General features: G+C 39.5%; 2 protein-coding genes across 4 annotated transcripts in view; one reads left to right on the forward strand and one right to left on the reverse strand.

Moving 5' to 3' along the window:
• crot (carnitine O-octanoyltransferase) lies at window positions 1–14,404 on the reverse strand. Its single transcript, XM_088928467.1, has 17 exons — window positions 14,260–14,404; window positions 12,570–12,701; window positions 11,775–11,899; window positions 11,036–11,217; window positions 10,184–10,308; window positions 9,984–10,092; window positions 9,165–9,258; window positions 8,287–8,412; window positions 7,636–7,737; window positions 6,525–6,608; window positions 6,339–6,446; window positions 5,818–5,948; window positions 5,486–5,609; window positions 4,450–4,528; window positions 4,187–4,280; window positions 3,616–3,735; window positions 1–1,630 (listed from the first exon to the last, which is right to left on the reverse strand). The coding sequence occupies exons 2-17, from the start codon at window positions 12,682–12,684 to the stop codon at window positions 1,510–1,512; spliced, it is 1,839 nt and encodes a 612-aa protein (XP_088784593.1). The 5' UTR covers window positions 12,685–12,701; window positions 14,260–14,404; the 3' UTR covers window positions 1–1,509.
• olah (oleoyl-ACP hydrolase) overlaps window positions 14,367–17,813 on the forward strand; it is a 12,168-nt gene continuing 8,721 nt past the window's right edge. For 2 of the 3 annotated variants that reach the window (XM_088928468.1, XM_088928470.1), the window contains exons 1-2: window positions 14,367–14,503; window positions 16,927–17,057. In XM_088928468.1, coding sequence (XP_088784594.1) covers window positions 14,367–14,503; window positions 16,927–17,057 — 268 coding nt within the window. Of the gene's footprint in view, window positions 14,504–16,535; window positions 16,544–16,926; window positions 17,058–17,813 lie in introns of those variants that run through there. The other variant, XM_088928469.1, reaches the window with a different exon arrangement.

The following is a 17,813-nucleotide window of genomic DNA, read 5'->3' on the forward strand; positions in this document are numbered from 1 at the left end:
GCAAGTTAATCAATTGTTTTATTAATAAGTGCTAAAGATAGTTTAATATTTCATGAAACCCCAAAATGATCCCATGAATCCCATTTCATATGCTGTTGGAAAGTACGATGGTGGTGCAATTGTTACATACTGTATATGCCAGCTTAATAGTTACACATTTCATCATCCCAACTATTATTTTGACAGTCTTTAACATGGAACATAATCTTATCATCACACATTAACATCACCACACAGATCCAGACTGGTTGCTAATTAACACGGACAAGATTCAATGTACCCTCAACATATTTTCAAGTGTACTGTTGAAATCTGTTGCGTGCATAGAGTTTCTTTGGAATCCAGGGGAAAAAAGCCCTTTTATATCACTTTCAAATATGTGGATAAATACAACTCTTTAACATCGAAAGCAGTTGAAAGTACAGTAATTCCATACTAACAAAGCAAAAGGTGTACTGATTATTTTGCTTTGTAGAAATTTAGGATAATATTTTTGTTACATTTTAAATGGTCATTTTATAAAGAGGAATACCGTTACCTTTCAACTTATAAGTTTATATGGACCAACTTATAAGGACCAACTTGAACTGGAATATGACTTTTTTTTTGCTTATGATTTTTAATTACTTGTTAGTTTTGAGATTTCATTGGTTTCTCAAAAACCCACCATGGGCCAAGAAGCACTCTACAAACAAAAACATTTTGGAGAGCTTTCAAAAGTGTTTTTTAGTGTTTAAAGCTTATTAAACACTAGGGGTAAGACAACAAGCTTCTAGCCTTCATGTAATTAGCTTTCTGAGAAGCAAACAAGCAGTTGCAGTCCTGCTATTTTTATAACTTGACTGAATGCAGTTATGAAGATTACTAAAGTCACTATGGAGATCTTCAAATTTACCACCAGCAGCATCAGTAAAAGCATATCACTTAAGTTAAGATTAGAACTGAGGTGAACTGAAAGATTTCATTAATATTTAAATATGTAGAGATGTAAGGTTCTACCGGGAGCATTACCGGGAAATACAGTTTCTGGCTTCTCTAAAAAATACAAAATACATGAAACCGAGGATTTTCTAAAAGGCAGTTAAAAACTAAAAAAGCTTTAATTTGTATTTCATTAATTTCCTATTGAGACTGCCTCCGATCTTAACTGTAGATACCCAAAGTCCCAGCACCAGTGGACTCAAACTACAAACATAATCAATCAAAATATAAAGATGTTTTTCTCTGAAAAAAGCACATAGAAATGCAGCTTCTGCAATCAAGTAGTAACATTCTGAAGTTAATCTGCTAAAGTTGAGGTCACTCCAGATTGCAAAAATACAGCAAAAAAAGTTAGCATTGTTAATAGGAAATTAACAAAAAAGGAATATAAAATTACTTGCATTGTTACTGCACAATAATTGTTTGCATTGTTCTGTGCACAATTAAAAAACACTGCATTGTTACTGCAAAAGTCTGTGTTGAGCTGGATTTGAAGTTTTTTTTGTTTTGAAAAGCTCTTTTCTCTGTCTATAGCTGGGAGAGAGTCATTAGCTGCAGCATCTCCTGGAAAGAGGTGGTGATGTTCTGGTACAGCTTCTCAGCATCAGTCTCTGGGCAGGATTTCCAGGCTGTGCAAGACACTACAATGCTGAGGGTAGAGAGAAACAGCAGGCTGAACAGCAGACACAGCCTGGGCATGAACAGTGAACAGTTGCATTTCCACTAAACTACAGCATGACTCGCATACTTCAATATGCATTAGAAACAGACATGCTGCAGATGAGGTCGCACAGACTTCAATGGTCACCAAGTCAGTCGGAGTTACCTCTCTAAAAGTCCCTAGCACAAATGCTCAGTGATTCTACAGTATACACTCTGTAGAGACTTATACTCTAGGCCAGTGGTTCTCAAACTTTTTGGACCAAGTACCACCCCTGATCAAACCAAAGCATCCAAGTACTACCTACAAGTCATCGTCTCACAGGGACCCCAGAAAATCTCAATGACCAACATGAGCGCACGCACACGCACACACATATAATAAAAATATCCCTGAGCACTTAGTTAATTTGAATCGTACCGCCTCGTAGCCGTTTTCCGACGCTTGCCAACGCTAGCAGTGCTGTCTGTGTCAGGTTCAGCAGAAGAGCTCGTGTCGGCGGCCGCTAGGGTTACCATACGTCTGGTTTTTCCCGGCCATGTCCTCTATTTTGATCCTTATATCTCTGTCCAGGGGGAATTTTCAAATATCCAGAAATGCCCGGGATTTCGATTCCATTATTTCAGTCATTCAGTTTTCGTCCTGTACGTGTATGATTATGTCATGAGAGATCGAAATCAGGCGCCAATATCAGTGTCTTTACTCAGTCTGTGCAGTGCAGGAGCATTCCCTCGAAAGGCTCCCTAATTCGTTTCTCGTTTTCCTACATTCAAACACAATGCCAAAGCGAAAGTGGAAATTCACAGCAGAACTAAAAAATTCATGTCCGTGTTTTTGAAGTGGCAGAGAAGACTGGGAAGTTGACTAGACAAACACAAAAAGGCAATTCGAGGAGAGAGTTTGTCAACCAAATTAACAGATTCTTTTGTAAAATCTGGCAGCAAAACAGAGGATACTGTTATTACACAAGAGGGGACGTATGCATTTCTCACAGCTGAACATAATCAAAGTTACTTTACCAATGAACATAAAATGTGGGATATTTTGAAAACCCTCTCCATCCCGACCCCCTTCCCAGATAAGGCAATAGGAAAGTTTATCAGGGTGTCCTCTTTTTTTGGTGTTCAAATATGGTAACCCTAATGGCCGATGTATAATCCTCCTCGTTCACAACGGGTGTGCGTGACCTACTGAGGTGGCGTCAGTACTCTTGGCATCTACTCCTTTCAGCCATGACATAATACTTGATTTGTGCGAGTTATTCATTTTCAATCTCTTGTTCTCTAGGCAAATGTGGCGCTAAGCTGTGTCTCTGAAAGCTCGAGAGGAGTCTGAACACTCAAGTACATAGGCTGCGTATTTGACACAAACTGATTGTATTAAAATAGAAAATACGAAAACCCATCTCAAGCTTTCTGAAACCGATTAAGTAAATTACAGATGAAAAATTTACATTATTTGTAATTATTCAATTTTTAATTCCCAATTTTTCAGTGTCAATTTCCAGGGTCATCTGGTATACCACCTGGGGGCACTGCGGTCCGCGTACCACAGTTTGAGAACCACTGCTCTAGGCACTAGGCACTAGAAACTATATAAACACTCAAACCATCAGTATTTTTTAATAAGTGGGAAGAAGTGAATATGATGAAATCCTTCACAACACTATCATTGAGAGAACAGCAATGTCCTTGATCTTATTTACCATCTAATCATTAGCTAATCAATGTATACAAAACTCACAAGCTCAGGCTAAGACTGCAGTTCATGAGTTTTCTCCTCGAGTTCACTGGCCACAGTGACAGAAAAGTGAGACATGGCACAATGAGCCAACCTATTCACAGCTGATCTCCAAGTCAAAGTATCTCAATAAGGACCATCTTAACAGTTCTGCAAACTGCAGAGATACAGTATCCTCGACTGATGCACTGCCTCCAACAGTGGAGTGACTTAAGAATCAGGCATTGTCTTACCTATCGTCTCTGATGCGGTAGAATAAGCCATAACCATGATGAACCATCGGAACTACAGCCCCAAGCACAGTAGTATAGCCCACAAGACTGGTTGATAGAACAAAATTCCCTCCTCCACCACTGAGAAGATATTTGAAATAAATTAGCCATGCTATACTTAAGGCAATACTTTAAAAGAACAAAATGTGTGCTTGTACATTTAACTGAATGTCAATGAAAGCATTTGTGTTAATTTTTCAACATGACTTCTATGAGAAGATGATGTTCTCCATTGTGTTTGTAATATTGTTTCTATTTTAAGCCATAAAAATATACAAATTGAACTGAATCAGGAAGGACTTTGCTACACAATTATAAGCACCAAAGCACTACAATTATCATGGCAGGGGCTTTGGAAAATAAACTAGGTAAGTCTCAAAAAGCCACAATTATTTTTATTGTATTATATGTAGAACATTTGAAAATAGTAAATTAGTGTTTTGTCAGCTTTTGTCAGTAGCCTGAAAAACAATTAGGCTTTAAAACAAACAAGAACAGAATGGGTGAATGCTTTTCAGAAAAGACATCTTACCTTTTAGAATAGGCTGGATCTTGGTAGAGTTCAGGAACAGGGAGGCCTTCTCCTTTTGCAATTAGATACAATCCCAGCAGGTGTCGATCAAAACCTACCAGCCCATTGAAGAAAAGAAAGATTTCTTTTGTTCTTTTATAAAAATCCAAGGGGGTATAATACATGAAAGTACACTAAATTTTCAGACACTAAGTGAGTTTATTATTTAACACATTACAGATGTACTTATTTTTAGGTGTAGAATTCACCAGAAAAGCACACACCTTTCCCATTCTGAGCTTCATTCATCAGCTTGTTGTGCTTCGCAACTGCGATTAACAAACACTTTCGTTTTGTCTCTGTCTGAAAGGGACAAGCAAAATCAAATCAGCAGATCACACAAATATAATTAGGCAGCATACACAGCAATACAACTTGGTATCAATCAAAACCCTTCACTTCCCATTCAACAGAACAATGTTTGTGAAACACTGGAGCATATATTGTATGTGACTGCCAAATGCCAGTATCAGAGCTGATCAAAAGTTCATAGAGGCTTTTAAGGCGGTTTGTCTGAAAGCTGCTGTTGAGGAAAAGGTACGTAATATTAAAAAATCAAATGCATAATAATAATGATGAGAAATAAGGATGGGGAAAAAAATGTTCACGTTTTTAAAAATGTATAAAGAAAACAAAGGCATTGCCATTTTTCATCTGCCAAAGAAAAAGGACTGATTAGACAATACTGACAACCAGGAAAGGGCCCCTCAGAAGCTGTTAAAACCCTTCTTACTCTGCAGTAACTCTTAGGAAGAGTTATATTCTGAATCTGAGAACCGGTGTTGGGTGTTAAGTAATATTCAGTTTACATTTACATACTAGTATTTCTGGACTTAATCATCTTTGAAATATACATGTAAAGCATTGTACCTAAATGGTACATTTGCTGTTTTTTGTGTGCAATGAATTACCCATTCAAAGAACTAATTTGTTTTAACACAACTATCACTTTGTGTATGTTTTAAAAAGTATTGGACATCTCGTTACAGGCTACCAGGGGTGGGGGATATTACCCCTTTGGAGAAAGACAGTGATTATAAAGACTGTTGCGTCAAACACAGGATTCACAGGGTGCTTATGGGAAGAGCAGAGGATGGGGATTGGGCTGGGAACAAGCCAGCATTCCTGCCACGACGAGTTTTATTTGCTGAATCGAACAGCAGTGGTCAGAGGAGGTGAGTTACAGACCAGCCTCCAATGAATTGTCCATTAAAAGTTAGAGAAATGCACAATGCCCATTGCTTCTCATGGCAGCCGTACATTAACAGAGGGATCCAGCATGGCCTTGCACCACTCCAGAGCCTCCAGAGTGCAGGGCCGCATGGTCTCCGTGCGTCCATGATAGAAGCGCCTGGTGGTGGCTGTCTCATAGCAGCTTCCTGGCCTGACACAGACAGAAGTGTGACATTAATAAACAGTGGATCTGTTCGGTAAGAGCAAACCACTGATAAGAGACAGTGCCGATATTCACAAATGACTTAAAACTCTTGCAACATAACAGACTAGAATTTGTAACTCTAAAGCGCAGGCGCTTACAGACTCACAAGACATGGGAAGGATGTGCCCACTTGATCCGCAGAAAAAAGACTTACTTTCCATGAAGACGGTAATACGCCAGCTGAAGGGCAAGCTGGACAAATGTGTCTGGGTGAAGCTTCTTTCTCTTGATGGCAGCTTTGCCAAAGGATGTGAATGCATAGGAGACTACCTGCACATCCTGAGCCTAAATGACGAAAGGAGACAAATATAAATGTTACACCTTATAATATGTCCGCTTGCCCCACACAGTATATTACTTTAAATGTCTGTTGACCTCTGTGTACTGCATAATAGTAAGGATGAAGATCAATACAATTTAAAGAAAATGGGAGTCAATAGGTTTCTTTTCAATTCATTACTGAAACTTAAAAAGTATTTCCTACTCTATTCAGCAACTACATTTTGAGGAACAAAATACGTTCAGAGGTGTGACCAAAATGTTTGCACGTGTTTGAATGAAAACGAGGCTGGAGTAAAATCTTCAGTTCTACTAAAAAAAAAACTGCGACCATCACGGTCTACTACCCACCACATGCACCTCAGCTCACGCCGTCCCCAATAAAGACAAACTCACGCTCTCACGATACCGCTGCTTGGCTAGCGCAATGTCGGCCTGCGCCTTCTGATCCACGGTGAAAACCAGCTCCTCTGGCGGAGGGATTTCTCTTGCGGCCACGGAACCCTGGAGCGCAATATTGACGGATGAGAACGGGGCAGGCTCTCCCTCTTGTATGAGCACTGAGACGTGAAAAGTACTCACCTTCCACCTGCCCTCGCTGGCTTTCAGTTTCTGGTCGATGTAGTAGCACATGGACACCAAGACCATGGCATCATACGGCGCGTGCTGAAACCACAAGACCGCAGAGAAGACACAGGGATGTCACCCACATGCTCTTACAGTACAGCATTTGCACCAAGAAAGAACTCAAGTATGCGGCACTTAGAGAAATGTGCCGTTTGCTCTGCTTTGTATTGTAAGATGCAATATATTGCATGTTGCGAGCGGCACATGGTTTGTATCACCTCGCGGTCGGTGCCAGTGGCTTTAAAGAAACTAGGTGCCCTAATAAAAACTGGCCAAATAAAATAATTATATAACCGAGTCCCATGTCCATGAAAGTAAATATTATCTAGACACCAGTACATTGACCTCTTCTTTTTGAATTTGTGTTATGTAGTGATATATATTACACAACGGGGAAATTAAACTGCTCAGTCATGCACATAGTTCTCAGAGTACTGTACCAACAGAACACAGGGTCCAGACTAAAATTTAAAAAAATATGTAGAATCTCCTTTACACAGAGCCCATATTACGTTGACTCTAATCAATATTAACACAGCAGAACTTCAGGGTCAGGTTTTTATGCTAAACTGATTAATTTAAAAGACTGCTACATGCAAGACATATTGAATAAAAGGCATTTGGAAATAGTAAATAAAGGACATTTTTACAAGACTTCTCAGAATAATAATGTCTAAGGAAGGGACAACATGTCTAACAGAGCGACACTATTAACCTTGTACATAAAATCTTAGATGATCATCAACTCTATAAAATACACTCTACTGCTCTTTGGAAGAAGGTATCGGAACCCCTGTATAAGGGTTAGCAAGCACTTCATTCACACCTAGAAGCACTCAATTCCCGAACCATGAAAAGATTGTTTGAAGGTAAGGATCTTCTTGTTGATGTTTTAGACACTTTACTAGCTAACTGTCTGTTTTTAATCCTATAATACTGGATTGAGTTTCATACTGTACCATTGCTGTATTGTATTATTGTCATATGTGTTATATGTTGTGAACTCTTGATATGCAAGACAAAATTCCCTTAGGGGCAATAAAGATTAATTCAATTCAATACTTACATCACAATTTGAACCAAAAGTGCCATCAGCAAAGCAAATTATGTTGTAGGATTTATCACCCCAGCGTGCAGTTGGGTCTCCAGTCAGAGCTTGTAAGATCATCTGGATCAGGAACAGCAGGCAAAAAAGGCAAAAACACTCTTGAATGTTATGGTCATTTTGCACCAGACACATCTTGTACCCCAGGCTATACCCAACTGTATCATGGCAGGAATTCACTATACCAGGCAGATCACAATTATTTAACATTTCTAACCAATGATTAAATATTGAATACAAATCCTGAAACAAACTGGAATAAATGAAGGTTCCAGAAATGTACAAAAAACAGGGTCAGTCAAAGATGGATGTTGATATATTTGTTAAAATAAACTGCTCATCTAAGAAGTGAGAGGACACTTTTGTTAACCTTCAAGCACAAAGAACGTGGCACATGAAGTCAGACACTCCTGGATGATGCTTTGGCTCATTGTCAGACTGCCCGGAAAACGGTTGTGACAGGTACATCCACAAAGTTGGGAATAAGCTGTAAGAGCTACTGGACCACTGATTAAAGGAACCCTATTTCCCTATAAGAGTTCTTTTGGAAATGGATAACAGAGTGAGAAATTATAAGAAATTACAAACAGCATACTAACTGTGCATATTTACCTCAGTGTAGTTTTCAGGTGTGGAAAATGGCCTTGCTTCATCCAGAGAGACGATGAACAAGCTGCTCTGAATAGCCTCTAGTATAGCCCTGTTGTTCGGGTCCAGTTCAATGAGATGCTCCCGAGCCTAAAGGAAAATGAAGGACTTTGGGTTATAAAAATGAAATGTACATGCCTTATTGATAAGATAAGCAATTCCAAGGCGGATTATTAATGGTTTTCAATGAGGTCTGGTCGGCATTTTCATTTCATTTGAGTTCTTTAATAGCCACTTGATTAATTCTGGTCCTAAATATTTTGCAAAGCCCCAGCAGACCCACCACCACATTAGACTGGCCAACATGGTACAATGGTACATGGTACATGGTACAAACAAGGTTTTATTATGATTTAATTTCTAAGGAAGTTCTCTTTCATGGGCTTTTTATTTTCCATGCTAGATAAAAAATGGCTTCTGAAGAAAATCAGAGTTCACAAATGCTTAAATATGTGAATCCCACACAGGATCTAAATCACACCCCACAGAATTTGGTGAGTTTTTAGCATTTCTGCTGCTTATCATTAATTAGATATACAGTCTTTACCAAATAGAGAATCATCATTAAAACAGGATATGACACCATCACACAATAGATAGTGCAAGCGGAGAATGCAATACTGAAATCCCATGTTTTCATTTCAGTCGTTTATGTAAGTAGGAAACAGTGTCTTCAGTTCTGTAATCAGCAATCAGTTGCTGTAAAAGTCTGTAAACATACACTGCTTTTCATAAAGACAACAAAGTGTAAGTAATAATTGTGCATTAAATTGTAGCAGAATGGGAAACAAGAATTAAAAGATGCCTTTTTTAATGAATATGCCTGAAACAAGCCTGCCCACCTTAGCCCAGCATGTTCTTTCTTCTGTGGTTAGTGCTGAGACGCCTGCACCATCGGGTTGGCTGGTGCATCTCTCCCGGATGTACGTGATCTGCCTGACAGCATGAGCACAGAAGCCAGATGTATTCATTCAGATCTCAGACAAAGATCTGCATCACTTGTCTATAAACACTCAAGTACTTAATCTCAGCTGATTGAGCTATTTTCATTATTATTACCTCTGACTGAAAAGAATCAAAGAGGATTTATATTCAATAACATCTACTGCTTTGGGTAATTTTCTTATATTACAGAAAGTTCTGTTTTTAACAATGTGCTTCACTAAAAGAAACAACAATTTAATTTCACTCCACTTGTGATCGTTTTTGTATTTTTATTACAATTGGAAGGGCATAGCTATTGTTTTTTTAGGATGGTCAACAGCCATCACTGCCACCTAGCGCCAACACTGAGAATTAGTTCATAATTCCATAATAATAATTCCTCACAATTATATAGAGCCTCTTATTTCAAATGACCTCAAAGTCACATATAGGAAGGAGCACACATCATCCATCACTGAATTGTCACACCGCCCCGGAGAAACACAGCAGCCCCACCACACAGCAGTTCAGGTGGAGAAGTCAGACAATGCTTCACCAACTGAAACAGGTTTGGGAAACCAATTTTATGCTTTATAATAAGGTTACTTTTCAACATACTAACTTGAGGCTTGACAGTTAATTAATTGAAAACATGCCAACAAATAGACGACTTCTCTTTTATAAAGTAACATAACTGACCGACTCTAAACAAGCTGGGTTATCAAGGTAGAAAGTACCTGAGAATTTCAGGAGGGCTTAAGATGCAACCTTCAAACACAGCTTCAAAAGTGAACACACGTCCACGACACATCACCACAAGATGAGAAGGGCAGGTTCCTTCACTTTCTGTGGGATGGAGAAAGCAGACCCCAGTTTTTAGACATGTAAGGCAGGGTTTGTCACTTCTGGTAAACACAGTCCTGGTGGCTCCTCTCACCTGTCTTGAAGTAGTTCTGAATAGTATCTTTAGTGATTCCAGGCACTTTGCAAGTGCAATACAACATGCGGAACTGGTTCATGTCAAGAGGCAAACGTCCTGCCTTGTGAACGGCTAGCCTTTCCCTGAAATGGAAGACATTGAAAACACAAACTAGGTGCTTTGATTTCGAAAGTGCTTGCCGCAAAAACACGTAACATTAGTTCTGACCCGACGTCTTCTTGGGGGGTTTACAGAGTAAATAATTCTGAGACAAAGAAGCAGATAAAGCTGATCAGCCTGCCTCACAAAATTGCAAGCTACACTTGAACAATAAACAGTGAAGGCAAGACTGTTTTTAGAAAATAAGCCATTTAAAAATGTCATTGCTTTAGAGACCGTGTACGACTCAACCAGGAAAGCTATTTGACTGGAGCCCAGGTTGAGCTCTCCACCTCAGAGATAAATGCTAGCCTGAGTCAAGTCACTAGTTGGTTTCAGTCAGTCAAGGCTCTTTTGGCTGCTTGGGCAACTACAGACCTAAAGTGACATCAGTGACACACTACTCCTTCTGCCCAGCTTGTGGCGTCTCAAATGATGAATGGCTCTGCAGGTGGACATGTCTGCGTGTCTCATTCTCTTCCAAGCATGTATGAAAGTCATTGCCAGAAAACTAGAATAAAGCAGATGGCAGCTCCATACCTGGCAAGTATATAATAATTGGCAATGCTCAGATTTTATAAACAATTGTCAATGCATTAAATATCAAAACTTGTTTAACTCCATACTGCTAAATTTTGATTGTTTTGCCCATCACGCATACTGACAGATTATCTTAGAAACGTTTGCAAAAGTGAGAAAAACTCCACGCACGTCCTTATCAGGTCCCAGTACTGCAGGGTGTGCCACACTACCATGCTTGTTCTTTCCAGTTGGGTGCCGTCTTTGGCCGGCCAGCAATGCTCCAGGTAGGGAGCAGGACCGCCAAAATTCACATTTAGTTGTGAGGGGATACGGACTTCCAGATAAGCACTGTCTAGCCACCACTCCTCCAGCTGTGAAAAACAAACATGACAACTGGGAAATCTCTCAGCGATTGTGAGGCTCTTTCCTTTATGAAAAGCATGCTGCTCCCGAACTTCTACATCATAAATCACTTTGCAAGCTATCTGTAACTTACAGAGGTCACCCTGGATAAAGGGCACTGCCCAGCAATAGACAGATCTTCCATATATTTCATAACACTTTGTATTCATTTTCTCATTTCATTTTATGGTACACAACCTTGCAGCAGAAGCTAAAAGAACACTATATTTAGTAAAAAGTAACTGGTACTCTTAAAAACTAACATTTTTTTTTTAAATGACAAGACTTTCACAGTGAATAGGCTGTAAATTTGAGGATAAAAAAGTGAAACAAATGATTGTTTTACTTGGCATCAATGTGATGTGTTCAGCAAAAGGTTGAAATCAATAATATTCAGTGTTTGACATCCATGCGACATCCCAGTTATAAGGTGTGTGAAATGGAAAAACGGATAAAAAAAGAAAACGAATCTGACCTTTAGGAACCATGTAACTATATAAATACACTAACCCCCCACAGACCTTACCCAGTTCTTTAGATTCCTTGCTCTCCTCAGTAATTTCTGATGCAATTCTTTACCAAGGCCTTCAGCAAACACTTGAACTATGGCCGATGTCCTTCTGAATTCCTCTTCATTTGTAAAAGGCTTCACTATAAATAAAAGCAGAAGGCAAACCTGACACACTGAGATAATCTTTTCACAGATATCTACAGAGAGTTAAAACCGACGACTGGAGAACAGCAATACGCTACTGGAATTCAGCTACCCATGTTATTAATACGAAGTACCCAGACACTATGCAATGCAAAGAAAGCTGAGCTGTGCACCGTGGTCTGACAGTAAACTGCTATGGAAATCATTGCTGTAAATGAGCAAGCAGCAGGATAGAGAGCTGAATGGAGACTTTTAATTGGGTGAGACGGAGTCTCTGTACTCTTTTAACAGAGACCGTTGCAGCTGTGAGAAAGGTGGGCAGAATATGCATCATGTCCATCAGCAGTGGACAGGGCAGGAAGAAATATACTGTAAGAACATCACAGGTCTCCTTTCCTGCTATTTGAAATATATGCTACCATAACTGACAGGAGCCTGGGTGCTTTCTGTCCATAAAGAGTATGTTGCTTGTGCAAGTATAAGCAGGATGGAGAGAACATCATCTGCCAGCACTGAACTACTCAGACCATCAGCTTCGTGAAAGAACTACAAAAAGGCCAGAACTAGCCTTTTACAACTATAAAAGACACAAAATGTAGTGCAAAAGTGTTTTAAATTCAGGACAAGGTCATATTGCATATTACAGCAGAATATCTGAATTCCTACCTGCATCCAGGTACTTCTGTAAAGATTCTTCCAGTGCAGGAACTGGCAGGGGTGGCAGGGAGCTCTGGTACTGAAACGTCCGTGCAGCTGCGGACTCAAACACTTGATTATCCATATTCTCCCAGGGAATCACTGCCAGGAAAACAAAACAGAAACAAACACGGACAATGAAAAGGGAGCTAATATAACAATCCTGGCAACCAGCCTAAATGAGTCATTATTAAAGCAAGTTTCCACATCACGTTTAGTAACAATATGCATGAAGTCAATATGTTTGATAAGAATGTAAACAATAACCACATGATTGAAAAGCTTAACCCATTTTGGAGATGAGATGTCCTGAAAGCTAGCACACTTTGAATATCTGCAAAGATATTGTACATTGGTGTTGAAACAAAAGTCTGATTAACCATGAAAATCAAACAGTAGGACGATCAGATCTGCAGGAAATGATCAAACGACTGTTGTATAATTCCAAGCCCAATGTAATCTATATCGGTTTTGGAACAGAGAGGCTTACTTTAAACGTTTATTTGAATTAAATTCTTAATGAAACACATAAGAATTGAGAGGTTTCTAGAGTTAATCTCCCGTGTCTATTGAAAATAAAACAATACAATTAATGGCTGGTGTTTATTTTCGTATTGTGATGTCTCTAATCTTTAACCAATTGTATTTCCTAGTTATAAACACTAACACTCCACGCAGCAAGACAAGAATTAACATCACAGTAGTTAACTGCTTCAGTAAATCCCTGAAACAGAGTTTACACTGCAAGTTACAGTTACCTAACGGTCTCTGCAATTAACTCGCATTCAGTCTTGCAGCTCACCGATGCACATGACGGCGCATTTATTTTCACCAAATCTTTGACAGAGATGAAACACGGGAATATATCCAATTTTTTTGCACTTTTCTAGTATAACAACAGGAGTATTGGTGGAAGCCTTACAGTCGCACAATGCTGTTGCTGCGGTACGACTGTGTGACCCTTCGCTAAGTCGGGGGCGGCGCCGGCCTTGAACTTGGGCAGGGAGGCTGGCCTGAGTTTCGCTTGGGGAGGGGCAGCAAATTAACGGCAGAGTCGTCTACCATATTTGGCATAGCACCTTACTGTGATCAGGGCGAAGCCAATAACACTTCGTGCGTGCAATGTCGTGGAACTGATTTCATACACAAGCCCTTTTCTTGCGTGACTGATTTCATGTCAAGCAAAAAAAAAAGCTCTTTTTGCGTGACAATCCCAGCCCAAGGCAGAAAACGACCATAGAGCCGATTAGTTAAGAAAATCGCTCAAATATGTATCATTTTTAATTTGCATTTACTAACTCGACATGCAGATTTTTTTCCCCACACTGGAAAGAAAACCACCCCCCAAAAAAAAGCTGTTTTATTTCGGAAAACCGTATCTCAGTGTTACACCTGCCAAACAATCAATCTGTTTGCAGTTGAAAGAGCAGACAGAAGATCCTCCTGCATAACACTTTTTTTTTCATTACAATCACTGTAGCGACGTTTCAGGAGACTGGGCAAGCTTACGTTTAACCAACGAAAACGACTATGACCTCAACGTCTGGGAGTACAGACAGATCTAATATTATTGAACTTTTCAGTCTAACTCTAGACTACTCGCATTTTATCGAAAGAATAAAAGAATGGACATCTCTTGTTTTCTTTCCCTTTAACTCACCGTTTCAACGCAATCCGCGAAAGGAAATAAGCTGTCCAGCACGTACTGTACACCGTCCCTCCTCGGCCAAGGTGTGTATTTGACAATCACGCAGACGGCTCACCTCAATGTCTACTCCCGCAGAAAACATCACCTTTCCCCCAGTAACCCGAGCCGCCGGAAGAGGAGGAACTTTCCCCGCTGAACCGGAAGCGGCTGAGTGCGGGAGTGCGAGCTCGAGCTCGAGACCGATGACTCCGGGCAGGTACGCTGGAAACCGCTGCAGACCTGGTTAAAATTAGCTCTGCTGTTCGGTAGACTGATTGCTCTGAGGAACCGGTAGTGTTGAATGGTGGATCTTATCCACGCCTTTTCACTATACGCGTGTGCAAGAGTTGCAATACGTGGACTGATATCGCTGTAAAATGTGATTAGTGTGAAAATTATTGTGGGTGTCGTACGAATAGTGTCAATAACCGTGGTTTTGCTATGGATGATTTTTCCTTCTCGGTTTCATTCGGTTCTGTCGGTTAAACGATTCAATTTTTAATTGAGAATAGCTGTAGCGAACAGAAATTACTCTGAACTATTGCTATAATAGTTCAGGTGGGTAGCTGCGTCAGCATGCGTAGGCTGCAAAGGAACAAGTAATAGGTTCCATGCTGAAAAGAGAAGAAATAAAACACTACGTTTCGGGTGTGAGGTGTAACCCGAAGAAGGCTCCACAGTCGTAACGTGTTGTCTTCTCTTTTCAGCATGGAATAAACGTGTTCCTTTATATAAAGTATATGATTACCGCACACTATATCAATCCCCATTGAAAAGAATGTTTGCACATCACATTTAAGTGATGGAAAGAATAGACCCATAAATATCCACCTGATGCAAAATCTAGGTGATTTCTAACTTCATGGCTGAAATGCAAGTTTCACATATAGAGATAAATTAACTGTGCTTGAGAAACTGATTAAGCAAAACACTGACTGTGATGTGAAGTGAACAGCACCCTGCCTTGTTTTAGAGTTACGTTTTAGTGATGTAGTACCTCAAACTGGGAAACCTATGGTAACTCGAAGGGGATGTCAACTGATTTAATATAAAACATGAAGAGTCCCAATTGTTGGTCACAGAGAAAGCACGGGTTAAAGAATTATGAAAATGGGACACTGAGAAAACAATTCTAAAGAAGTAAACAAGACAGACAACTTTCTTTGTTCTAATTGTTCTTAAAGCTAATATTTATTATTAGTTTACTGCCATCCAAGCAATGTTCACAACTGACTCTGACCCCCATTCAGTGTGTTTAAATAAAACTTTGTTGTTTCATACCTTATCTTCTGTGATATACTAGGTGGCCTGGTATGTACAGTATGTTGTCTTTCCTTCCAGAGTACTTTCTCATGCTAACACAACATTTAACTGCAGCTGAGTCCAAATGATGTCCTTGCAGAGTTTAATGGCAGGGTTTTAGTCTTTAGTTAACCCTGTGTCATGCTTTTCCTTCAGAACGGAATCATGGAAAAGGTCTGTAAAGCCCTGTTTAGCACAATTTAAACAATTAGGATTGAGAAACGTGCCCACTAAGATCTGCAGTATTTCCAAAGTTTATACCAGCACATTAGAGTAAGCTTTCAAGGAAATTAATTGGAAGCACAAGGGACTGAAGATTAATAAAGCTTGTTTAAGTCATCTGATTTGGCGCCGGCATAATTAAGTTTGCACTGAACACTAACGAAATCCTATGTGATATTAATCGTGCGTTTTCCCCAAAGCTGAAATAATAATTAAGCTGGATGAAGGGAAGGATTATATAGTATATATTTGATGCAATTAATAGTATCATCTGAAACTGTAATAGTATTACCTGATATAAAGAGAGAGCCAGACTGGTTTGGGAATTATAAATGTACTGGGGAACACACTTTAGGGCCTTGAAGGAAAGGTCTGACAGTTTTGTCTCGCATGTACTAACCTATGGATGTGAAACCTGAGCCATGGGTGCAGTAGTGCTGTGCTGACTGCAGGCATGACAAGGAAGTTTGGAGTCCTGTGTGCTCAGGACAACAGAAAGAGACAGCAGTGGAACTGAATGGGTTATGTCGAAAACAAGTTTGTGACATCGTTACAAGAGACTTAAAAGAAATGGAGCTAGCAGTGCGCTGTAAGCATTAAGGAACTGACCATCACTGGAAGAACAAAATGCCCAAAAAGAAGATCAAATGGAAGGCTGTAAAGTAAAGGAAACAGAACTTGTGGTGGTCTGTGAATAGACGAAGGGTGGCAGCCGCACACATCTCTATATACGGTATATTATATCAATGAATATGAATGAGCTTTTATTGTCCCACAATACTGAGAAGAAATAAAATAGATCTTTTATTCTACCTTGCATATTTTTAAAATCAAAATAAGCAGACACGTGACATTAGACGTTAGTCTATTTAGAAAATTTCCGCTTTGCAGTGCTGGGAAACAGTAGGAGCTAATTAATATTCGTTCTCGTGAGGCACAGTGCTTCCTTGCTCTGAATACCATACAACCCCGAGGGTATGTCTTACACTGAGCAACCTTGCCTATATACTGTAAATATTTCTTCTGTAAGTGAAAATATAGTATGCTTCCAATTGAAATGCAAGCATCTCAAACACGTTACATGCAGTGTAAGACAAGAACTCTTGTTTTTTTTAGGATGAAGAAAAGTATAAACTGCTTCTCTAAGCGTCCGGACGCTCTGGTGCGACTGGTGTGTTTCCCCTGGGCAGGAGGAGGTTCTATTCATTATGCTCGCTGGGGGAACCTTCTCAACAGTTCAGTAGAAGGTGAGGTTAGTCTTTCCCAGCTTTGTCAACACAACGTTTCCCACAAGCCCTTTCTACATCGCACCATTCCAAGCTCTTGTGTGGCCAATAGGATGTAGAATCACAAAATCTAGATACTGCTGTCACATTTCTTTTGATTATTTTATAATTGCCTTTTTTAGAGGTCTTTTAGGCTAGTTAATGAGAAACATGCTTGAAAACGCTTCTCTGATAAAACCGTGCTTCGGCAATAATTGTCATTTTCTAGAAAATGGCAGTAATTGAAGAATTAGAAATTCTTGCAGAATTTGAGTTCAGTGTTTACTGTGCCGTCAGATCTATCCTTTTCAGTTTCAGTTTTTATCAGTTTCCTGCTTCGGTTATTTATCTGAAAAATTTTGAGAATGGCAGAAATCATAATTGTGCTGTGATTAAAATGAAGGTAAGAGCTGCATTTGCAGATACATTATTTTAAACAGGGCCCAAAATTTAATCTCTAGTTTATTTTATGGGACATGTTCTCCAGTTAGAACCATACAAACAACAAGAAGAAACGTGAGGAGTGTGGAACATCTACACATTAAAATAAGACAGGCTCAACCAGGTGTAACAAAAAGATCTGTATTGGATTGTTTTGTCTTTTCTTTGTAGGCCCGTAATCATACTCAGGGGTGATGAAATGGAAGTCATTCTATAGTTAAAGTTTGTATTGGGATGGTTAGTCCTAACTCATTTCACAAAAAATAGATGCAAGTCAAGGCTGAAGAAAATATAGGT

The sequence above is a fragment of the Atractosteus spatula genome, chromosome 12 (assembly GCF_055471065.1).
Source record: "Atractosteus spatula isolate fAtrSpa1 chromosome 12, fAtrSpa1.hap1, whole genome shotgun sequence".
Taxonomy (NCBI): Eukaryota; Metazoa; Chordata; class Actinopteri; order Semionotiformes; family Lepisosteidae; genus Atractosteus; species Atractosteus spatula.

Excerpts from the sequence above, each read along its gene's own strand:
- crot (XM_088928467.1), bottom strand. The coding sequence starts at position 12,684 with ATGGATAATCAAGTGTTTGAGTCCGCAGCTGCACGGACGTTTCAGTAC. Across the intron at positions 6,609-7,635 it reads CTTTTGGTTCAAATTGTGAT|CACGCGCCGTATGATGCCAT; the intron begins GTAAGTATTGAA and ends TTGTGGTTTCAG. Across the intron at positions 3,736-4,186 it reads GATCCAGCCTATTCTAAAAG|TGGTGGAGGAGGGAATTTTG; the intron begins GTAAGATGTCTT and ends ATATCTTCTCAG.